The 26,148-nt window shown below is 41.9% G+C and overlaps 1 protein-coding gene across 4 annotated transcripts in view; it reads right to left on the bottom strand.

The window, feature by feature from the left end:
- The window catches only part of ADCY6 (adenylate cyclase 6), a 217,129-nt gene that overhangs the window by 76,829 nt on the left and 114,152 nt on the right, over positions 1–26,148 (bottom strand). For all 4 annotated transcript variants that reach the window (XM_073663800.1, XM_073663797.1, XM_073663799.1 and 1 more), the window contains exon 4: positions 1,013–1,162. In XM_073663800.1, the coding sequence (XP_073519901.1) occupies positions 1,013–1,162 (150 nt within the window). The remainder of the gene's footprint in view (positions 1–1,012; positions 1,163–26,148) is intronic.

Here is a 26,148-nt window from a genome sequence, read left to right as displayed (position 1 = left end):
TGTGCACAAGTCATTATGAAAGGAAGTGAATGATGAAATTACCTATTGTGATTGGTGGGTCCTGTGTTATCAGCTGTGTATAGAGGTGTTATCAGCCATTATAATCCTGCTTCTACTGATGAGGAGTTTTGCTGAAAAGGTTTCATGAAAGGACAGGAAGTAGGAGACTAAAAAAGCCCCAGTGGCTAGTGAGAAGATTTCTAGATTACTAATTGTGTTTCAAGAAAACCTTTGGTGCAGTATGTTTTTAAAAAAAATAAATAAAAAAATTGTTTTGCCTTCCCCCGGTCCAGTACAGTCTGTCGCTGCTCCCTGAGACTATTCTCTGCAGAGTTGACGCAATATCGACAGTGTAGCAGCCAATCATTGAGCTCAGTGGCTGTGAGCGGCATATGCCGTCGAGTAGAACCGCTGAGCTCATGGATATGCCACCATGCAGTAGATGTGACATCATCGCTGCAGACAATAACCGATACCGGGAACAGCGGCAGAGACTCAGCACTGGACCCTGGGAGGGCGAGTAAATCACTGTTTGTTCTAAAAAAACAAACTGCGCCTGTTAAAACCCCTTTAATAAAAATCATGATAAAAAATACCAGTGCCAACATTTTTTATTAATACAAGTAACACAAAAACTCGATTAGAACAATGTATCATTTTCTGGTGACACATTACCTTGAAGGATAGGCAATCAATAACTAAATCCCAGCAATTCTGTTCAACAGTGTCGCTTTTCTTGTCGCTAATTAATTATTTAATCACCTTGTTTTTACTTGCCATTCCTGTGTCCCACTATCACTGTGTGGCTACAATGGATGCAGGGGACAGACTCAGCCATGCCTGGGCGCCTGATGTAGCCACGCAAGACACTAATCGTATAAGTGGCACATTGTACGTGGGGGCCCTGTGACGGATGTTACATTGTGGGCTGGGGGCTTGGCTACTCCTTTGCTAGCTGTTCCCCTGCTGATGCCACGTGACGTGGCACACATAGCTGTAACTTCACACTTACCTGCTGCTGGTTCTCTCTCTGAAGGTGCAGCCGGGCCTGGATGTAGCCACGTGTTTCTTGAAACGCCTGTCTCTGGGACACCTCTGCAGGGTAGTGGGTGCAAATACCAATAATATTTGTGCAAAGGAAGATCAGAACGTTGGCGCTCAACTAGAAATGGAAAGAAAGGAAAAAATTTGAAATAAAAATACTGATTTTATGCGCATATTGAATGTGAAGACAGATATTTCTATTCAGTGCAATGAGTCATCCAGCCATGTCCACTTACAAATGGAAATAAAATCCAGCCGTCCTGCTGCGAGCATATAAGCAATGATCTACAGATTTGCTCAAGACAGATCATAAAGCTGCCCATGCTGAGGGCATCTTACAGACACTTCTAAGGAGTGCCACAATGGGTCTGATTTGCCAACACCAGCGTGTCATTCTCGTGAGGTTTTATAAATATGGAGCTGATGATAAACATTTTTTTTACAGCAACTACATCAGAGAACTGTTGTAATTATATCGCTAATGTGAAAAATTATTTAATGGGAAGTGACAGTCGAGACAAAGTTATTAGTGGAAACAATCATGTGCCCATTGTAAAAAAATGAATAACAAAATATATCTATGTGTGATGATAATAAAGAACTGCAGAAATTCTAGAAAATAGGGCACAGTATGAGAGTGATCCTAACGTTACTTACATGATAAGAACTTCACACTATTGCCTCATGCAAGCTTAAAGGGAATCTGTCGGTAAAGCCCCCCACACCCTATACCCAAACTAAGACCCACAGGTTTGGCCACAGTCTAATGTGTATTGGAGATCGGATATTGAGATAATAATGCCCCCAGAGATAAGCTGCCACAGACAAGTCTGCTGACCACTCTTTCATAGAAAACACAGAAGCACTCAGCCGAATAAGAGCTCCTGTGTATGGGAGGGTTGGCAGACATGGCAGATGGCCAAACTATCAGCCGAACCATCAACTGTCCAACAGCCCTCTAATGTGTATGTCAGGCTTAAGCTCTTCCCCCCACCCCCTCAAATAGCATAGTCAGTCATGCAGGCCTTGGAAATATAAATCCATCAAAACCTTTATAAAACTTATCTGTTACTGCATTCCCAAGTAATTAGCATTGTGCATCATATGGAAATGAAGTGCCAAGTGCTCTAGGCATGACAGAGCCCTTCTTAAGTCACTGCCTTCCCAGGTTGTTTCCCCTCCCAGCACCAGCCTCTTTGGAAGCTCACTGCCTGATTTCCTTGCCTGGTGCCTGATGCAACAGACAGTGGGCCATCAATAAGGCTCAGTGGTTAGCCTGGGGTCCTGGGTTCAAATCCCACCAAGGACAACATCTGCAAGGAGTTTGCATGTTCTCCCCGTGTTTGCGTGGGTTTCCACCAAGTTCTCAAGTTTCCTCCCACACTCCAAAGACATCCTGATGGGGAATTTAGATTGTGAGCCCCAATGGGGACAGCAATAATAGTGTATGTAAAGAGTTGCGGAATATGTTGGCGCTATATAAAAATAAAGATTATTATTATTAGTCTGTTGCTGGACAAGGAAAATACCTGGGAAGGCAGTGACTGTCACACCCAGAGCACTTAAAGGGGTTGTCCACCATCAGGACAACCCCTTCTTAAACTAATTGTTCGGCCCCGATAAAATGAAAAAACCCTATACTCACCTGCTGTGCTGGCTCCGTTCCAGCGGTGTCGCCACTAGCGATCCCGGGGCTGTGTTGGAGTGAAATGACACGTAATGCAGCTGATCCCGGACTTGCTCTTTATGTTCAGCTTGTCCGAAGGCCAGGGCCAGTGACACCAGCAGAGATTGGGTGCCGGGCACAACGTGTCATTCCACTGCATCACAGCCCCGGGACCGCGAGTGTTGACACCGCTGGAATGGAGCCAGTACGGGAGGTGAGTAAAGGTTTTTTTTAATTTATTAGGGTCAAACAGTTTAAGAAGGGGTTGTCCTAGTAGTGGAGAACCCCTTTAATGCATCATTTGCATATTAATTTAAATGCTAGTTACTCAAGGATGCAGCAACAAGTAAACAATATAAAGGTGTTGATGGATTTACATTTCAAAGACCTGTGTACCATATATGGGGTTGATCTTACTGACAAATTCCCTTTAACAGAGAATGAGGAAATGTGCACAGCATCACCTACAGCATTAATGGGATATGAAATATATTGCAGCGTACCAACTTTATTGCAAAAAACTATTTTGTAGCTTCCACCTACAAACATCACAAGAAATCACATCAATGACTGAGAAATGCGCAAAATGAAAAATGTTGATCAAACAATCCCTATAGATGACAATTAGGATGAACAAATTCATATTATTCTAGTAAGTTCGTTTAATAATCCAAAATATACAATGATTAAACGATTGTCCAGGAATAGGATATTGATGAACTTGGGGTAGAATACACCACTGTACAAATGTGGTACTTGTTTTCAGGTATTAGGCTATGTGCACACAGTGCTTTTTTGGTGCGTTTTTTCGGCGCAGAAATAGGCCAAAAAATATATTGCAAACCTTATCCCATGGTTTCCTATGACATTTTGCAAGTTCTGTGCACATGATGAGGATTTTTCTTGACTGAATTTCATGTGTAGAAAAAGAAGCAGCATGTCCATTTCTTTGTGCATTTTTGCCATGCATTTTTTCATATACAAAGCATTGAAAAAAATGCATGGCAAATCTGCAGGCAAAAACGCATCAAAATGCTGCGGATTTTCCACAGGGTTTTTTGCTGGCAAGAGGTGCAGAAACACTGCAGACATTTGCCTGATTGTGCGCACATTACAGTTCATGTCATCGATATCGTAGTACTGGGCAGCGCCTTTGAAACTTTTCCACAAAAGTGTACACTGCTCAAAAAAATAAAGGGAACACTTAAACAGAATATAACTCCAAGTAAATCAAACTTCTGTGAAACCAAACTGTCCACTTATGAAGCAACACTGATTGACAATCAATTTCACATGCTGTTGTGCAAATGGAATAGACAATAGATGGAAATTATTGGCAATTATCAAGACACCCTCAATAAAGGAGTGGTTCTGCAGGTGGGGACCACAGACCACATCTCAGTACCAATGCTTTCTGGCTGATGTTTTGGTCACTTTTGAAAGTTGGTTGTGCTTTTTCACTTGTGGTAGCATGAGACGGACTCTACAACCCACAGAAGTTGCTCAGGTAGTGCAGCTCATCCAGGATGGCACATCAATGTGAGCTGTGGCAAAAAGGTTTGCTGTATCTGTCAGTGTAGTGTCCAGAGGCTAGAGGCGCTACCAGGAGACAGGCCAGTACACCAGGAGACGTGGAGGGGGCCATAGGAGGGCAACAACCCAGCAGCAGGACCGCTACCTCTGTCTTTGTGCAAGCAGGAACAGGAGGAGCACTGCCAGAGCCCTGCAAAATGACCTCCAGCAGGCCACAAATGTGCATGTGTCTTCACAAGCTGTTAGAAACCGACTCCATGAGGGTGGTATGAGGGCCCGACGTCCACAGATGGGGGTTGTGCTCACAGCCCAACACCGTACAGGACGCTTGGCATTTGCCACAGAACACCAGGATTGGCAAAGTCGCCACTGGCGCCCTGTGCTCTTTACAGATGAAAGCAGGTTCACACTGAGCACATGTGACAGACGAGACAGAGTCTGGAGACGCCGTGGAGAGCGATCTGCTGCCTGCAACATCCTTCAGCATGACCGGTTTGGCAGTGGGTCAGTAATGGTGTGGGGTGGCATTTCTTTGGAGGGCCGCACAGCCCTCCATGTGCTCGCCATTGGTAGCCCGACTGCCATTAAGTACAGAGATGAGATCCTCAGACCCCTTGTGAGACCATATGCTGGTGCGGTTGGCCCTGGGTTCCTCCTAATGCAGGACAATGCAAGACCTCATGTGGCTGGAGGGTGTCAGCAGTTCCTGCAAGATGAAGGCATTGAAGCTATGGACTGGCCCGCCCGTTCCCCAGACCTGAATCCGATTGAGCACATCTGGGACATCATGTCTCGCTCCATCCACCAACGTCACGTTGCACCACAGACTGTCTAGGAGTTGGCGGATGCTTTAGTCCAGGTCTGGGAGGAGATCCCACAGGAGACCATCCGCAACCTCATCAGGAGCATGCCCAGGCGTTGTAGGGAGGTCATACACAATACTGAGCCTCATTTTGACTTGTTTTAAGGACATTACATCAAAGTTGGATCAGCCTGTAGTGTGTTTTTCCACTTTAATTTTGGGGATGACTCCAAACCCAGGCCTCTATTGGTTAATAAATTTGATTTCCTTTGATGATTTTTGTGTGATTTTGTTGTCAGCACATTCAACTATGTACAGAACAAAGTATTCAATGAATATTTCATTCATTCAGATCTAGGATGTGTTATTTGAGTGTTCCCTTTATTTTTTTGAGCAGTGTATATTCACCTGATCAGTTCCTCCTGCTCTATAGGACAAGAGTGTGTGAGATAGAAAAATAAAGACACTTACCTAATGCAATCACTGCCACTTAAGTGCTCCCGCGGCTCTCACTTTACTTGGCTGCAGCAGTGGCACACTATTTACATACATGACCACTGCAGCTGATCACCAGCTGCAGCGGTGTATGGCATGAGATCATAATTGGCTGCATATGTACATAGCACGTTATTGCTGCAAGCCAAGTTAAGCAGCCCAGCAGAGAGCAGGTATGGTGGGCGGTTTAATAGGTAAGTAATGCCTCTTATATTTAATCACCTTTCAAGGCCTTGTCTATTTTCTTTTCAGAAAATAGAAAAGCCCTTTAAGATTGCACAGCCAACATTTATCATGTTTTATTTAAGGCACAAGGAAATGTCATTACACAACAACAAGGGCTGCGTAGTTCATAAATTATTACTGTCCTTGCTATAGATACAATTATTCATCATTTATATAGCACATATTTCACAAGCCTGATCTATCACAGGAGGTCAATCCGAAGAAAAAGAATCACAGTGTATATTAATAATGATAAACTACTTTTTAATCTTATTTTCTGCTCAGAGATTATTGTTTGAAATTATAGGTGGAAAGCCTGAAGCCATAGTTCTCCACTAGGAATCTGACGGCAAGCTTTCTGCTCTGTATGTCAGCTGCAATGTGATCATGGACATCATACAAAGATCTAACAAGCCATCCATCCATACGAGACTTGCTTTATTGACACTTTGCGCATTATTTTATGAAAGTTAAATTTAACATATTTAAGAGGGCTGTCCGAAACCTAGCAGTGAATTTAATATTAATGTATTACAATTTAAAGGAAACCTGTCACCAGGTTTTGGCTACCCCATTTGAAAGCTGTATAATGTAGAGCAGCGGTGTCACTTACTCAGCTGCTTGCTGTCATTTTGATAATCACAGTTTTCTCTGCTGCAGATCTAGTTCTCTGAATGCTGAGCTCTGTATAACCTGCCCACACCGCAGTCAAATAGGTCATGAATATGCTTGACTACTTGGTAGTAGGTTTACTAGTCCTCTAGTGATAATCTCCTGCTGATAAAACTGTGATTTTATCAAATCTACACTAAGCAACAAATCCATAAGCTCAGTAAGTGACACATTGATGGAATCAGGGTCTCTGGCTCTATATTATGCTGCTCTCAGATTAGTAAATAAATACAATTGTAACCCTAAAATGTCCTAATTGCACAAAAGATGCAACGACCAACAAAGAAAGGAAAAGTTCTAGGACAAAACGTAAATACAAATGATATAAATCTGCATTAAGAGAAAGTTAAAAACAAGGAATAGGGAATTAAACATCCAATATGGCAAAATCCAGATAAGAGAGGTAGGGTGAGCCCAAAAAGGGGAAAGGAAATGTAATACCGCCCCCCAAAAAACCCACAAAGACGGTTATAAAAAGAAAAGAAAAGCTAAACACAGATAGTAAGTTAGAGTAGAAAGAGAACGGTTGGGAATTTTTAATTGAAATATATTAGAAAAGTGCTTAGTTTTTAGAATTAAATTGTTAGACATTAATATTAAATTAACTGTTAGGTTTTGGACAACCCATTTACTCATTCTTCAGGAATTGTATGTTATGGAGGGATAGCAGATGTTGGTCCTGGATAACCCCTTTAATGGAACCTCAACTATAAAAGTCTGGAAATCTATAGGGCATCATTCTGATCGGCCATATGACAGGTTCGACACAGCACTGCAGCTTAACATTATGTCCACGTCTGTGTTCATTCACATCTGGATTCCAAGCATTTAATAAGGACACAACTTCACAGGTCCGGCTGCATAGGAAGGAAATGAATGGTAGCACATTGGTGAAGAGCTCTTTGATAATGTCTGTCTATTTGACATAACGATTATACAGCACAATCATTATCTGCCGGCAGAGGAAACAGACTCTATATTAAAATATTAATATAAAACCTAAAGCAGATAAAAATGCTGCAATCCAAAAATAAACACTAAGGGCGAGATCTGTAGGAGGAAACACAGAAGAGCTCCATTTCTATGCTGCGTATTGCCGGGCATTGGAGGGGATACGTTAATATTGTGCAGCTAGGAAGCCATGTTTGCTGGGCGGCCATGGTGACAACAGGAGTAATCCTATCTTATTAAAGTGACACAAAGCATCTGATGACCTCTCACTGATGTGTACACATCTTGTATCTCAGGCTACATTCACACATCTGTATGACAAGTCCTAGTGCGGGTCACTTATTTCTCCTACAGCACTCCAGCTCAGAGTTTCATTGATCCATAAACATCTGATCCATGAATCCTGATCATGAGACTCTGAGCCTGTCCTCATCTGTTTTGGCGCTCAAACTCTGCCATTAAAGCCTATGGGGATCCGTGTAAAGCGGATGACAGTGAATACATGATTTGTACTTCAGTTTTCCGATCAAGTTTCATTTGTTTTTTAACTGATACATTGTTAAGAGTCAATAAATAAACAACCGTGAAAAACAAATAAAAAAGAAACGAAAACTAATCAACTAGAAAAACGACAGCTTCTTGCAGATGGAAACATTCACACGGATGTTAATGAATCCGTAATGAAAAACTCATTTAGCAGCCTCCCGAAAACACTGGATCATCAACATCAGGATCCAGCCGTGATCTGTTCCCAAAAAATCTGAACGCGGATGGCATCAGTGTTTAGTTCTTGTGCTGTACATATAGAACATTGCAAGAATAGGAGAAGCTGTCATTTATGTATTTACTTATCCATCCGTGGAAAACACTGATAACTGATGGTAAAACCAGAGACACGGACTATACACTGATGTCGCAAGGATCCAAAACACTGATGACATGAACACGGATGTATGAATGTGGCCTTACAGTGGATATAAAAAGCCCACACAGCCCTGATAGATTGCCAGGTTTCTTGTCTTTTAAAAAAAAATCATAAAAAAAAATAATAATTTCAGACATTTCTGAACCTTCCCGCCGCATCTGTAATCTACAAAATGAAATGACCATTCTATAATTCACGGAAATATCCACTATCCCCATAAATATTACAAACTGATAACGCTGATGCATTTCATCTATTTCGTTAAATATATTTATTAGCCATTGTGTCCTAAATCTATGCCATTAACACACAAAGAAAGCCAGAAACCGTGCCACAAGGTTTCAGCTATATGATTACAGATGCAGATCGTGTCTCCTATAACAGATTGCATTAAGCAGTCCCTCTAAAAAAAGAAAGAAAAGGGGGAGGGTGGGTCTGTTTTTAGACACTGGATATTAGGTTTTCCACTTTTGTAACATTAAAAAAAACAGCAATGACGGACAAGGAAGAAATAATAACTTTGAAATACTCGTGAGAACCAAGCAGTTTCCATTAAGAGAACAGAGAAGAGGCCGGGAGTGAAATGATCCCTCAGCCAAAGGTTTGCACAAGCTACACCTTCCTGTGTGGTAAGTGCGGTTAACCGCAGCCAGCTGGAGCCTGGCCCTGTGCCAACCTGCTATGACAGGCGGCCAGGGCTGGAAAAACCCACAGAATATACATCTCCATTCTCAACGCTCACTACAAGAATACTGCATACTACATTCACACGCGTCAAGAATGTAGCTCCATACCCTACATATCAATGGCCACGTCATATATGATAACATGCATTCATCCAAGAAGATCAACCCCCCTCCAAGACATCTGTAACCTCATGGACTGGTGTTTCTAACGCCCACTGCAGCGATGCTTAGTCTATAAACCCTGTATGGTCCTTACACAAACACCACCATGGTCCTAAAGCACAGCAGACTTCCCATGTGAATTTTTTTTGCAGTTATCAGAGCTGTGGAGTCTGAGTCTGTGTCCATTTTGGTGGAGTCTGTATAAAATGGACCGACTGTGACAACATATAAAAAATTGGGTACAGTAGTAACATAGTTTGTAAAGCCGAATAAAGACTTGCGTCCATCAAGTTCGACCTGTTAGTTCTGTAATTGCTAAAGTTGATCCAGAGGAGGGCAAAAACCCCAAATGATTTAGCCAATCTTCACCTGAGGAAAAATTCCCTCCCGACTCTGAAACCAGCAGTCAGAATAAATCCCTGTATCAACCTACTATTTTATTTTATTTTTAAGTATATGCTGAAATCTGCCTGGTATCTAGAAATGCATCCAGTCCCCGCTTGAACTGGTGTAGTGAATCCGACATTACCGTCTCCTCACTCAGTGAATTCCATATTCTCACTGCTCTTACCGTAAAGAACCCCTTCCTATGCTGGTGCTGAAACCTTTTCTCTTCCAGTCTTAGTGAATGCCCTCTTGTTACCGTAATATCCCTCCTTTAGAACAAATCCCGGGCAAGATCTCTATACTGTCCCCTAACATATTTGTACACATTTATTATGTCCCCCCTCAACCTTCTCTTTTCCAGGCTGAATAGTCCTAGTTTTGCCAACCTCTCTGGGTATTGCAGTCCCTCCATTCCCTTTATTAATTTTGTTGCCCTCCTTTGTACCTTTTCAAGCTCATTTATATCCTTTCTATATATTGGGGCCCATAACTGAGCACAGTATTCCAAGTGTGGTCTGACCAGTGCTTTGTACAGTGGAAGAACAATGTTCTCATCCTTTGCAGCTATACCTCTTCTGATACATCCCATTACCCTGTTTGCCCTTACAGCAGCGGCCTGACTTTGGGCACTCCAATTTAGTTTGCTATCAATCAAGATGCCCAAGTCCTTCTCCATCTCTGAATTCCCCAATGGTTTCCCATTCAGTGAGTACTGGTGACTTCCATTTTTCCTTCCCATATGTATGACCTTACATTTCTCCTCGTTAAACCTCATTTGCCATTTAATGCTCCACCTACCCAGCTTATCCAAATCCCTCTGTAGGTCTGCACTGTCCTCTTTTGTATTAATTGTTTTACATAACTTTGTGTCATCTGCAAATATTGATATTTTACTATTTATCCCGTTGACTATGTCGTTAATAAAGATATTAAATAACATTGGGCCTAGTACAGACCCCTGTGGTACCCCAGTAGTGAAGCTTACCCATTCTGAGTATATTCCATTTATAACCACCCTCTGCCTTCTATCCTTTAGCCAGTTAGCTACCCACTTGCAGACATTTTCCCCCAGCCCCATCATTCTCATTTTGTATACCAACCTATTATGTGGCACGCTATCGAACGCTTTTGAGAAGTCGAGATACACGACATCCACTGGTTCCCCCTGATCTACTCGAGAGCTAACCTCCTCGCAGAAGTCAATCAGGTTTGTTTGGCAGGAGCGATTCCTCATGAATCCATGTTGGTTCGGGATTAAAAGATTATTAGCATCAAGATGCTCTGTAATCGCCTCTTTAATGAAGCTTTCAAAAATTTTGCCCACAACGGACGTCAGACTCACCGGCCGATAGTTTCCGGCGTCACTTTTCGCTCCCTTTTTGAATATTGGCACTACATTCGCCTGTCGCCAATCAAGTGGTACAGACCCAGTCTCAACAGAGTCCTTAAATATAAGATATAACGGTCTGTCTATCACATTACTTAGTTCCCTTAGTACCCGTGGGTGTATGCCATCAGGTCCTGGTGATTTGTTTATTTTAATGTTACTGAGGTGTTTCTGTACCCCAGCTTGGGTTAGATTTGTCATACTTAGTGGAGGATTAAGTTTGTCACTTCTCGTTTCTCCTGTTAGTTCTATTTCCTTTGTGAAAGTTGTCGAAAAAAAATTATTTAATAGATTAGCTTTATCCTCCTCTTTCTCTATGATTTTGCCTTCCTCACTTTTTATCGGTCCAATATTATCCGATTTAATCCTTTTACTATTTATATACGTAAAGAACAGTTTGGGATTTGATCTACTTTCCTTAGCAATACGTTTCTCTGTTTCCTCCTTCGCTATTTTTATTTGTTTTTTACAGGTTCTCGTTTTTTCCTTGTAACACATTAGTGCCTCCTTACTGTTTTCCTGTTTTAATCTCTTGAATGCCTCTTTTTTGCTATTTAACGCCCCTTTTACGTTCTTATTCAACCATATTGGTTTCCTCTTATTTCTGGCCCTTTTATTCCCATACGGTATATATCTCTCGCACTGAGTATTCAGAATTCTTTTGAAGGTTTCCCATTTACTATTCGTATTCCTTTGATTAAGAACTTTGTCCCAGTCAATAAGTTGAAGGTTTTCTTTCAGCTGATCAAACTTCGCCCTCCTAAAGTTTAATGTTTTTGTTGTTCCCTTATTGATAACCCTACTGAAGGGAATTTTGAAGTCGATAATATTATGATCGCTATTACCTAGGTGCCCCCCTATCTGTACCTCAGTTATTCTATCAGGCCTATTAGTCAATATGAAGTCCAACACGGCCTTCCCTCTCGTTGGTTCCTGCACTAGTTGGGAGAGATAATTATCCTTAATATTTGTCAAGAACCTTTTTCCTTTCTGAGATCTACAGGTTTCTGTTTCCCAGTCAATATCCGGGTAGTTGAAATCCCCCATTACAATCACTTCATTATGTTTTGCTACTTTGTCTATTTGTCCTAATAGCAGATTCTCATTCTCCTCTGTTATATTTGGTGGCTTATAGCAGACCCCCAGTAATATTTTATTATTATTTTTTGCCCCCTCTATCTCTACCCACATGGACTCGACCCCCTCTTCTCCCTCTCCTATATCTTCCCTTAGTCTGATTTTTAGACATGACTTTACATATAAGCAGACTCCTCCGCCTTTCCCCTGTTTCCGGTCCCTTCTAAATAAACTATAATCTAATAAATTTACCGCCCAGTCGTAGCTATCGTCTAGCCAAGTCTCTGTTATACCTACGATGTCATACCTCTCCTCCGATATAAGCGCCCGCAGCTCATCCGCCTTATTGGTCAGGCTTCTTGCGTTGGTCAGCATACAAGATAAAACTTTGGGGTTATTTAGCATCCTATTCTTCTCTAACGATCTAACTGTACTCTCCCCACCCCCCTCTCCACCCTCATTATATTCACTTCTCCCCTTCCCCCTTGCTTGCCTCACATCCCACCTATTTCCTTGCCCCCCCCCCCCCCACCGGATGTGCTGGAAACGTTTCCATAAGAATTTGGGGAAGTTATGAAATGTCTGTTCCTGATCTAAGGATCTTGTCTTTCAGTTGAGATGAGTCTGTGCTGCACTTTATGTACACGCTCAGTAGTGAGGCTGGACTGAGGAGTCGGAGGTTTGGTTTACTGATTCCACAGCCCTGACAGTTATGCTGCATTTTATGTGAGGATTTTCCCCATAGAATTTATATTTGATGCGGAAAATTTGCAGGCAAAAAAAATAAAGAAAAAAATGCATATTTAGTGCATTTCTGCTGTGGAAACACACTACAAATGCACGTAATCTGCACAAAACTGTATCAAAGTCTTGTCAAAGCCAAATACTGAATAATCTAAAAAATAAAGCAGCTTAATTTAATATAGGACATAACAAAAAAAGTATTTAAAAACATAATGAAAAAAATGCAAGTAACCTAATAGGTGCAGAAAAACTGTAACATTAAAAACTCACCAATATGTCAACGTGGGAACTTAACCTAAAGCCATTATGACTTACATTAACAATCAGAGCACTTGCACGTTTCAGACCCTAAACACGTTGGTAATGTCAGCCCATCATTAGGGACACATGTAACCGTTGAATTGCGAAAGATTTTCGATTGCGTTGGATGATCAAGAGGTTTTTTTTTTTTAACAAACTTACAATAAGATTTGGAGAAGGCTTTATCCTGGAGGAAGTTTTGCATTCCATGGCAGATTTAGATCACTGACAAAATCTACAACCATATATAGCTCTAGACGGAGACAGTTTACAGGCAACTTCGGGTTTATGCAGACGACTGGATTACAGCTTCGTATGGTTATAAAACTGTAATGCGGCGGTAATTTTCTGTACTTCTGTGTAATGGTATGTAATCTCACAAATTTTTTTTGTATGTAACCTGGGCGCAGTATTATTTAAAGCGCACCTGTCAGCAGGATCGTGCTCCATAAACTACATACACTGTCAGGTGGGCGACATTACACTGATTAATATAATACCTTGGTTGATGAAATAAGTCCTGTGGTACTTGTGTAATCTTTACTTTCAGTTTGGAGATAATGATATGCTCATGCTCCAGGGCGGCCTGTGGGGACGCTCTATCTGGTGCTCTGCTTATATATTCATCTGTATGCTCTTATGACAGCTCACTGTGCCTTCACTGACCTGCCTCCTATTTTACATAATGCATCTAGTAGTGCGAGGCTAGGTAAAATAGGAGGCAGGTCAGTGAAGGTACAGTGAGCTGTCATAAGAGCATACAGATGAATATGTAAGCAGAGCACCAGATACAGATTCCCCCACAGGCCCCCCTGAAGCACGAGCATATCATTATCTCCAAACTGAAAGTAAAGATTACACAAGAACCACAGGACGGATTTCATCAACAAAGGTATAATTTTAATCAGTGTAATGTCGTCCACCTGATAGTGTATGTAGTTTATTGAGTACAATCCTGCTGACAGGTGCAATTTAACCTCTCGTCAAGAGAACAGCTCTTCCTCTTCTGGGTCTGCTCGGTTAACAGGGCATCACTGCCAATCATTTTTAATGATCGGCAAAGACACCCCGTCAACAGAGCAGTGCAGAAGAGAAGACACAGCTCTGTTGACATGTTGTCAGTGGAATCAGGGGAACTGCCGACAGGAGTGGTCCGGACCGTGACCGCTCTGAGACGGCAGAAATTGTCACCACGTAGAACAGGCAGGTAGTCAACAACTACCAGCCTGTTAGCTCTTAACCTTATAAGTAAAAATAATAAAAGACCTGGGTAACCAATTTAAATGTCAGCACGATCCATCCTCTCAAACTTACATGTGGCCATGTTGCTTTCTGAAGGATAAAGTCATCCATGCCTTATGTTCTTTATGTATCTGTTGCTCCCACACGAAAAAATATTAGTTTAATATCTAAAAGACAAATGCTTTGGGTGTGCCAGAGCACTTCCCAAGCCTCTGCCTCCCTGGCTCTATCCCCATGCCAAGTGTCCCCTTCTCCTTTTTAAGAGCTCACTGGCTTGCCTACTCAGCCAGTGATCTGCCAGTCCAGCAGAAGGTGGTGCTAGGTGGGGAAGAGTCCAGGGGGCAGCTCTTCTGCCAGTCTTATGAGTGTGGTGAATCTTACAGCTTGGTGGACTGATTTGTGGAATCGTACAGCAGCAGACATTTCCATAAGAGTACACCTTTTAGTGAATGTGGCACATCTTGAGGTGGCCCAAAGATCACAATCAGGAATCCTCCTTTTGACGTAAATTATAGTGAATCTGTTGGGCTATCACTATCTCTGTTAAAGCAGATGAAAAGGGGCAAAAGGGCACTGCTTTTTGTGCAAACTAAATTTGTGCACAAAAGACAGAAAACTGTTGGAAAAAAAAAATGATGAATTGGCTCCTTCCACTATATAGGCGACTCTGCTCAGAGGACAATGATACCCATGTACACTTATTGTATAAGACTTATCCATGTCGTGTGTATGAGCCCTGTTGCCTTTTTGCCAAGTCGTAGCATGTCAATTATTTCAGTGTTTTTACAGCGCTTTTCACCATTCAAATGAATGAGTGAAAAACACAAGTTAAAAATTTGCAAATACAGTGCATATTATACGCAATTCTCCCGGTTACCACTAAAAAAAACTGAAATAATGCAATGTGTGAACATACCCTAAGACTATAGGCAAAGCTCCTAAATACGAGCATTCAGTATTTCTGCTATGCATGTAATTCAGCCATCAGTGCGCACTTACAGAATTAACAATAAGTCACATGAAATTCAGAAATGAATATGACTCACATAAGGAGGAGGGAAGAACAATATACTGGATTGAACTGTAAAAAAAAATGTCATAAAGTGCACCATATAAGGGGCAGATCAGCACAGTGGAGCTATTTAGACCAAGGCTCGTGAAGGTTAACCACAGCAGTTTTATGTGGCATTCGAGCTGACAGCACCAAACATCTCCAGATTCACTTTATACCGTGTGGCCTTGACCGAGTTAATGACTGATCCGTTCCCTCCTCCTGGGGAAGGGGTTACCTTGAACTTCTATTATGCCAAGTGACAATGAAACAATCAGGACCCCCTCCTGGATACATTGCAACACGGTCAGAAGACTACACACACAGTCATCAAACTTATGTAATGCATCCCATAGGACTGTACAGCAATCATAGCCAGCGCTAGAGAGAATTATGCACCCCAGCAGAAACGTCCTGCACGGGCCGAACATCTCACAAGCATGGCCCCATATCATGTGTTCTGGCTACAAGCCAGAGACAAGCACACAAGGAATATTATCATCACTGGGAATTTTCTAAACAAGGTCACCCTGAAATGCTGTACACTAACATAGGGAGAAATTGTGCAGCATACGCCAAGTTATTTTCCATAGGAACTTATCCAGATTTCTAGGTTTGCCCTATGGCCTATGGATGGAAAAAGATATGCGGAAGAACACGCAAGACTACATAAGACAGATTACTGTGCTATATAGTGGCAGGGCTGGTAGCAGGCCGTGGGCAGTGGCACTACTGACACGTGCACAGTATGTGTGTATTATGTCACTCTACCAGTGCTTATGTATTTATTGTGTGACTTACTAAACAACCTTTTATATACAGATGTAATACACTCACCTAGCGTCCTACGTCGCATTGACATTAAAACCCACCATTTTTTTTTTACCATTAAAAGGGGTTGTACAGGATTAGAAAAACATGGCTTGTTTTCTTTTTTTTTAAAAAAGCCCCATTCCACACCAGTCTTCAGGTGGTAACTCCACGCCAATTAAAGGGAACCTGTCATATCAAAAACCGCTATTAACCTGCAGGTTAGCAATTGTAAAGCCGTGCAGCCACCGCACTGAAAGCGCAGCCAACGGGAGGAAATTAACTTTATTCCTCCTGGCAGCTTCTGGCTTTCAGTCATAGAGGCGAAGCTCCAGATATCGCTCAGCACACAGTGAGTGGCGGCTGTAACCATGCCCCGGCACTGACTGACAGCCAGCTCAGCAGCGCATCAGTACAGAACTGGCTGTCAGTCAGTGCTGAGAGCGCAGTTACAGATGCAGGTCACTGTACTGAGCCTTGACTGAAGCTGCGCTGGCCATGACTTCATGACTAAAAGCTGGAGGAGAAATGAAGTTCATTGCCTTCCGGCAGCCGGGCTTTCAATGTGGTGGCTACACGGCTTTAGAATGCCATTAACCTGTAGACTAACCCCATAGCTGCAGGTTAATAGCTTTTTAAGCTAACAGGTTCCCTTTAAGCTAATAGGCTGAGATATAAACATCACCCACCACCCGAGGACACGTGTGGCACTGATTTTTTTGGTAAAATGGTAAAAGAGTTATGTTTTTCTAATCCTGTATAACACAAACAGTAACCATTGTTTTAATTTCTAGTTCATAAATCAATAGTATATATGGAAATTACAACTGTGTAATATATGTTTATGAGAGAAACCTGCATTTTTCTCTGCCAGGACTGATCATACATTCTCAATATTTTCCATTCAAGGGTAAAATCTGTATACGGTACGTGAAGACAGATTGAGACTGGGGATGCGGTTGGTTTTTATAGGATTCTATGTAGAAGGGAGGAGGGATGAGCTCTGCCTATAGCGCCTCCCTCCTCCACATAGAATCTCATCAGCACCCTCTGCCATCTCCTATCCCAGTGACGTAACAATCTTTCTTCACCGAATACAGATTTTACCCATGAATGGTGAATATTCCTGGAGTCCTGGAGGATATAGACGCAGGTTTCGCTGATAAGCTATATTACATAGTTGCTTATTTTCATGTGACTATTGAGTTATGGGAAAAAAAATTAAAACGATCGTTATTAGATAGTTTTCTGCAACAGCACATGCTAATTTAGGCTTTTGTAGTCAGTCTTGGGAACATTTCACTTGCTTGGTTCTTATGAGGCATTTAGTGGGCGCTGCTACTAGCTCAGGTGTTGGGACAAGGTCATCTGATTTATTAAAAAAATAAATAAATAAATTACAAAGGAATAACAAAAATTGTAAAAACATGGTACTAAATCTACAGAAATCAAAATCTCTAAGGGCCATTAATGAATGTACCCAAGACAACACGTGAAGAGTGAATAATCAAGCAACGTACCAAGAACTCTGTGCACCAGCGCGTGCAGCCTCAGTGATGGTGATATAGACCCCCATCAGGTTTTTTTTATTTATTTAGGGGTGAATACCTATACGTCATTACTACAGCACATGATGGAGTATACCACCCTTTCTATGAATGTGATTAAAAAAATAAGTTCTATAACTTACTAATATGCTTAAATGATGCCAGGTGCCCCAATTGTCAAGTATGCCCTTCGATCCGATGCTCGCTGGCTTCACTTTTCCTGTGTCGGCATGTAAACAGAGGTGTTGGTAAAGGGGGCTGGCTGACTGCTTGTTTCAATAGCTAAGCCAGCCCTCATTTCTGTCACGACCGATTCATAGGCAGAAGGGGCTGACTTGGCCATTAAAATGAGCAGTGGTGACAGCCCAATTAGGAATATATTTAACTACAGAATCAGTGAGAACGGTGCGGCACACAGATACAGTACAGTAATGTCTCATAATACGGTCACATTTATGAACCCTTAGAAAACTGTTACATCGGTAGGAAAGTATTTTCCAGTTGCAATAGGCAGACATTTCCGAGTACTGAACTTATACCTGCATTTCATATTTTCAGCTAAAAATGGAAATGAATACCAGGAGAGGAAAACACAAAAAAGTTTGGGAATGTTTTCCTGGGATTCATTCCCATTTTTGGTTTGGAAACACAAAATAGAAATGGGCCTATATAACACTCTTGAAGACCAAATGACAAGTACGTGGACGTGCCCATGAAAATCTTACATACCTATGCTCCAATGCCCATGTAAGGGAACCTTACTGTTTATGTTTCATAGCAGCTGGGACAAACGGAATAGGAATTTTACGTCTTTAATTACACATTCAAATTGGAATGAAGAGGAAAAAGAAAATGTCACGTTCAATGTGTCACATCGTATGTGGAATAGAAGTGACTTCCAGACAGGGGAGTACAAAATGTGAATTTCTTATATATATATACAGCCTGTCCCAGAGTCCCATTGTGGAGGTCTTACGTCAGCACAGGAGCACCCAGTGCCCTACGCAAAACAAATAAAATAACACTGCTTTAAATCACATTGACAAGCATTAAAGGAGTCTCTTTGTATCCTTAGGGATTCAACAACAAACGTCTTGTACTGTATTACGAAACACCTGAGACACCAAAATGGCTAAAAGCACACAGAAGGTAAAATTTTCCATTTTCACCCTGTGAAACCTCTATACACAGAGCAGGTCTGTTCACACAGGCACCAGTTCTGAGGGCTGTAATGTCATCTGAAGATATATTTGTATTTAGAAATGGCGGGTATGACAGCCTGCTAGTCCTTAGATACCGGATCACTGTCAGGCATCAGGTATATACACAAAGTAATATTAAAACCTATCAAGTTATCGCAATTCTAACAAAACTACTCTTTGCCTTTAATAAAAGTCCAATTTATAAAAAGTGGGGTGAAAACCAACATGGACAGCATTATAACACACAGCTCCAGCTTCTTCAGTCCTGGGAGACAATCTCAGTCAAGTAACTCAAAAAGTTTAGTACAGTATATATGTATACATATGTGTGTGTAGGGGGGCTGGCTGAATGGCTCATATGCATAGCTAAGCCTTCCTCCTTCTCGGTTACATTTGATGTATAGACAGAAGGATGCTAGCTGGCTATTGAAATCATCCAGTTAACCAGCCAAAATGGGAAATGGTGTCCTGTATTGATCACAAGCCAGAAATGGATGTATAGGGACCAGGGACTAGAGCTAGTACCTCTAGATCAGACCCCACTGATAACTGAAGTATATTAGTAAGTTGCATAACATGCTATTTTATGCACATTTAAGTTGTTGTTTTTTATTTGACAACCCCATTAAAGGGATGACTCACGTTGTAAGTTTGGAATACTTACAACCTTTGACAATCCTGTAATACTAATCATATATGGCGTTTCCTACAACCATATCAGCACACTGACACTTGTTACCTTGGTACATATGTTTGGAAGTTCCCTTTTCATTTTGATTCTCAGGTAATATCAAATGTGTTCAGGTCTCTATATCAAGTAATACCAGATACATAAACAAGTAAACTTCCCATCAGAGAACAGGTGATGATTTTATAATCTTTTCAATATTGCACCTTTTTACAGTATTCTACAATGTCATTAATATACACAGACACACAGTAGTCTGACAGATGGATCCAACAGGATGGACATCTCCTATGTGAAACGTTTCATTTGACAGAGCAGCCATCACTGGCATTTTTTATTTCAAGAAAATAAAAAAAATAAAAAGTCAAATTTATTTTTGACCTTTCTAAGCCACTGAGTTTTTTCAAAAACATGACCATTAGTTTTCTAGCGTGAGGACTACATTTCAATGAATATTATCATTCCTATTTCTATCTATACAGACACCATCACAGCAGGTGACAAACTGGAAGCAGAGCCTACTACTATACAATGTCTATGAGCATCAGCCATGATCTCAGAGAATGAATGGTTAAGGAACATCAGTACATATAGTTATGTCCTACCATACCTATACTGACAAATTCTATGAGGATTTTTGTCAAACAGTTAGCGAAAACCAGATCTATAGAATGTGTCTGCAATATTATATATATTTTACAGAAATAAATACATTCGGCAAATAAACTAGTCTGACTAGCACAATAATAGACGTCCACCCTAATGAGCTGTTGTAGGATCAGTCTTTGGGAAGATCCACAGAAGCAGATGGTTAAACTTTCCATTGAAAATGTTTAGAACGTGACATCTAGATGGGCTGACAATAACAAATGGAAACTACAGGAATAAAACGTTTGTATACATTTTAAAGATGCGTTCTAACACTGTCTAAGTATTGGCTTCACTGCATATGCATTGCCCAGACTCTAAAATGGCACAACGCCGGACGGACACATGAGTCGGTGTGTTCCACTTTCTAAATTAACTCTATTAAAAGTTAATAGTTCATTAAACATTTATGGTGTACTAGATTGCTATTAGAGATAACTAAGTGCATTCCACGGGCTCAACGAGGAGGTCTAGAAAAGGAGTGTGACAGCTATGAAGGGAATTTTTGTAATCAGTCATGAGGTAGAGGGATTGGTAGAAGTCACACTGTGCATGGGTCTGCTGGGGCTGCTGCACTGAACTGTGGCCTTCTAATCTTCTGCTGGAGACTTTGTAATGACTTCTCTTCAGCAAGGCTCTGTCCTTCTTCTAATCTTAGCAGACAGGAGGTTGTGATCCTTCAGGATTAAACATTTAGAATTATGTAAACTCCACAGGGGAAAGAAAAGTTAAACAAACGAAGAAAAGTCATGTTATTTAGAAGGGGACAGAAATAGGACTTGGAAGTGCCTAGAAGACTCTCAGCACATGGGTGTAAGAACACTCGAGAATGTAGACCATGGGGGGTGAATGTCCGAAATTTTCACATCCCCTGGTAGCTCTTTGGTTAACCAAACACATTAGATAGCATTAGACAACCGCTGTCTCTGACATCCCCATGTATAGGAACACTAGGTCTCTAGGAGAGAGCTGCTGCCAGAATCACCTGGCAATGACTTATGGTATCTCCTCACAGAACAAAAGAATGAAATTGGTGAATTCTAAGTGCCCAATCCTCATATCCCCCGACAATCTATCAGCACAAAGTCCGGCGGACCCCATACACATTAGATGGACAGCTGACCCTGCTGAAACTAGTGGGTTGGGACAACTTTTTATCTAATATGTTTGGTGGCCTTTAACATCAAGTGATCAAAACAGCTCATGTATTAAAAAGATGCATGTGAATATTATGCTTGGAGAGCCATCCTCTCAAATCTGAAATGTCTCTTGAAGGCACAAATTACATTTCCACAGTGCACATACATGGCATATTTTCATACAAGATAAATCCACTGCATAATAGGGTAACAGGAATGGATATGCCCCCTATGCACACACCCTAAAGAAAGCACCCAATTAGCATGTGGCTTTATCACATCTGCACTGAATCGCTCATATCCTGAGGAATCAATATGACACAAAGTTGGAGACTTTTTCAAACGTGACCATGAACCATTTTTGTAGCGAGTCAAAATAAGTCTGAGCCTCTATGCACGGAATGAGGCAAATATAGACTTAATAGTGCTGTAGTGGGGCAGAAGTGTGATGCTGGTGTTAGTACAGTTCCTTCTCGGGGGTCATAGGGTCGAATCTGACCAAGGGCAACATCTATATGGAGCCTATTCACAGAGTTTGTTTCCTTCAACACTTCAAGACAGACAGGTTAATTTGTAAGGACTGATGTGAGTAATGACATTCTGGGTAGCACTATATAAATTATTACAATAAGTAATGGAGGCTGTAGGTGTTGTAGCCTGCAGTGGAGATCCATTATGATATACACTATACTATACTATACTATACTATACTATACTATGTACAACTCCTACTTGTTAGAAGGGTTTATACAGGGCTCGACAAACCCAGGCGCCTGGTCGCCAGTGGCGCCTAGAAAATGTTGCCTGGTGCTTGAGGAGTTGAGAAGAAAAAAAATTACTCTCAATCCAATCCCACCTCCTGCACGGAGTCATCCAATCGGAGGAAGCAGGGACAGTATCGCTCAGGCCGCCTTCTCCACTTTGCTCCGCCCCCCTTATGCTCCGGGACTGGACAGGGAGAGTTGGGTTACGGGGGAAGGATCGCTGTGGCCGGGGGCCCGTTCTCATCTCCCGCTACCTGTGTAAGTACATACAAAGGCTGTGCTCCCCGGGGAGACGCCGTGTGTGAGGGGGTCTATATGTACAGTTTGTCAACAAAAAAACGGAACAGGCATTTTTTTTTAAAAATTAGTTTCTTTGATTTTTCTGAGAAAAAAACTGAGAATATAAAAAATTTATAAATGTAATGACATCTATTTTTTTTTTTTTAAAAAGCAATTTTTAAAGCATTCGTAAAAATTAAAAAAAAAATGTCAAGAAAAAAACGGAACAACAAATTGGACCACTGGTACTTCAGCTCTAAAATCACAAGGCATGTTCATGGCCACAAAAAGCAAAGTGAAAAACACTAGAATGTTGCCTAAAATCTAAAATATCAAAATATAATATTTATTATCTTTAAAAGTAAAATGTTGTTTATAACGTTTGTAATGTTTTTTTTGTAAACTTAAAAACCAAGTTGGCTTAAAAAAAATTCTGGCTCCTAAATTTTTTGGCTGGCTCCTAGATTCTGAACAACTTTGTCGACCCCTGGGTTTATACATATTAAGATTATTAAAAGGTGTCCCCCCAGCAGGGACACCCAGTCGGCTGTAATTTGTGGGGAAACCTGGCAAGTAGGGGTTTCGTTTTCCTGCAATGCGACCCCACTATGACTGTAAACTGTCAAATCGTGAGGGCATGCATGCTATCACAAGTCCTTGGTGCGAGTAAGCGATCATGTCACTGCTGTCACAAGTCCTTGGTGCGAGTAAGCGATCATGTCACTGCTATCACAAGTCCTTGGTGCGAGTAAGCGATCATGTCACTGCTGTCACAAGTCCTTGGTGCGAGTAAGCGATCATGTCACTGCTATCACAAGTCCTTGGTGCGAGTAAGCGATCATGTCACTGCTGTCACAAGTCCTTGGTGCGAGTAAGAGATCATGTCATAAGTCCTTGGTGCGAATGAGCAATCATGTCACTGTTGTCAAGTCCTTGGTGCGAGTAAGCGATCATGTCACAAGTCCTTGGTGCGAGTAAGCGATCATGTCACTGCTGTCACAAGTCCTTGGTGCGAGTAAGTGATCATGTCACTGCTGTCACAAGTCCTTAGTGCGAGTAAGCGATCATGTCACTGCTGTCACAAGTCCTTGGTGCGAGTAAGCGATCATGTCACTGCTATCACAAGTCCTTGGTGCGAGTAAGCGATCATGTCACTGCTGTCACAAGTCCTTGGTGCGAGTAAGCGATCATGTCACTGCTATCACAAGTCCTTGGTGCGAGTAAGCGATCATGTCACTGCTGTCACAAGTCCTTGGTGCGAGTAAGAGATCATGTCATAAGTCCTTGGTGCGAATGAGCAATCATGTCACTGTTGTCAAGTCCTTGGTGCGAGTAAGCGATCATGTCACAAGTCCTTGGTGCGAGTAAGCGATCATGTCACTGCTGTCACAAGTCCTTGGTGCGAGTAAGTGATCATGTCACTGCTGTCACAAGTCCTTAGTGCGAGTAAGCGATCATGTCACTGCTGTCACAAGTCCTTGGTGCGAGTAAGCGATCATGTCACTGCTATCACAAGTCCTTGGTGCGAGTAAGCGATCATGTCACTGCTGTCACAAGTCCTTCGTGCGAGTAAGCGATCATGTCACTGCTGTCACAAGTCCCTCGTGCGAGTAAGCGATCATGTCACTGCTGTCACAAGTCCTTCGTGCGAGTAAGCGATCATGTCACTGCTATCACAAGTCCTTGGTGCGAGTAAGAGATCATGTCACTGCGGTCACAAGTCCTTGGTGCGAGTAAGCGATCATGTCACTGCTATCACAAGTCCTTGGTGCGAGTAAGCGATCATGTCACTGCAGTCACAAGTCCTTGGTGCGAGTAAGCGATCATGTCACAAGTCCTTGGTGCGAGTAAGCGATCATGTCACTGCTGTCACAAGTTCTTGGTGCGAGTAAGCGATCATGTCACAAGTCCTTGGTGCGAGTAAGCGATCATGTCACTGCTGTCAAGTCCTTGGTGCGAGTAAGCGATCATGTCACTGCTGTCACAAGTCCTTGGTGCGAGTAAGCGATCATGTCACTGCTGTCACAAGTCCTTGGTGCGAGTAAGCGATCATGTCACTGCTGTCACAAGTCCTTGATGCGAGTAGGCGATCAGGTCACCGCTTACTCGCACCAAGGACTTGTGACAGCAATCATGTCACTGCTGTCACGATTCCCTGATACGAATAAGCGATCAGGTCACTGCGGTCACGATTCCCCGGTGCGAGTAAGTGATCATGTCTTTGCTGTCACAAGTCCTTGGTGTGAGTAAGCGATCATGTCACTGCTGTCACGATTCTCTGGTGTAAGTGATCATGTCACTGCTGTCACGATTCCCGGTGTGAGTAAGTGATCATGTCACTACTGTCACAAATCGGTAGTCTACAGTCACCTAGAGTGACTACAGACTTTTGTCCCGAGCCTGGACAACCCCTGTTAACTTCTCTAAAAGGGTATATGTAAATAGATGTTCTTTTTGTTGTGGCTTGTGTTTATAACAGAAGCCTCAATGTTGTGTCAGATCATTTGGCGACAGTCGCCAGCATTGCACCACGAACTCCACTCACTCATATTGAGGTGTCCGATGATCCCGACACAAGCACCTGAATCTGATATTGAGGTCCCTAACTAAGCTTAGTGAATCAACAAATATAAGTCCCCGTTTTTGTCAGAGTACAATGTTAGATTATTTTTGTAGACAAAAAGCTACAATCTTCTAGCCCAAAAATAGCCAAAGTCCTCTGAAGAATGTGTCCCTCTCATGAGGAGACGACTTCTTGTGCATCCAAAGAGAAACTCTCCAGTGAAAACAGAGGAAACCTTGTGAAACTATCTTTCATCCAAAGGCACGAGATGAAAGTTTTGCCATCGTCTGCAGTGCTTTATCATTAAAGATGTATCAGCAATGGAGGCTGTCTGAGCAGAAGTTGTTTCCATAGTAACGCTCCCGCTTCCTCGGCAGCAATGTGCTGTGGTTTTACTCTTCTCTTAGGAAAGCCAGACAGATACTTTCTAAGCCTGTTTAATGTAAGCGCAGGGCGGTCTGGGAGGTTACACGGGGGCTTGTAATATCACCAGAGAGCAACAGATGGATCCCCTAATCTACGAGGTGTAGTGTATTACCAGTATGAGGATAAGGCCGGTATCAGGCGGCAATAACCTGGCTACATGTTATCATCCATATTACAGCTGAGCAACCACAGCCTGGCGGCTCGAATAAAACAAAGATCACTCTTCTCGCGGGCTACTTCTCTAAATGGAGGCTCAGTGGTTACAAAACGTTTCCCATGACCGACAATGCAGCTTTTCAAGATGCTTAGAAATAGAGTCGAGTCCTCGTAGGGTGAAAATGCAGCGGCTGTGAGCTGTATCCTACAGCTGTCAGCCTGCTACATCAGCTCAATCATCTGGATATAAACCGTGGGAGGGAGCTACCTCTCTAACCCCAGGCCAAGTGTAGCAATATTTTAGTGGAAAAAATGCAATTTTTCATAATTTCTTTCCACTTTGTGTTATTCCAATGAAGCACATGAAGGGTTAACCTCCCCGACTGCCGGTGTGAATAACATGAGGGATGCAGTTTTAAAAATGGTATAACTTTTGTGGGCTTTCCAATATATAGGTCCCATAAAAATCACTTGAAAACTGAATAGGTCTGTTTTGTAAATTTTTTTGAAAAAATTTAAATAAATAGAAAAAGAAAAAGAAAATTCCACTGAGCTTAGAAGCCTTCTACCGTCCCAA

This window comes from Phyllobates terribilis, unplaced genomic scaffold (assembly GCF_046119375.1).
Source record: "Phyllobates terribilis strain yellow unplaced genomic scaffold, ASM4611937v1 Scaffold_2__4_contigs__length_985480577, whole genome shotgun sequence".
NCBI lineage: Eukaryota > Metazoa > Chordata > Amphibia > Anura > Dendrobatidae > Phyllobates > Phyllobates terribilis.
This window is presented reverse-complemented; position numbering and strand designations above follow the sequence as displayed.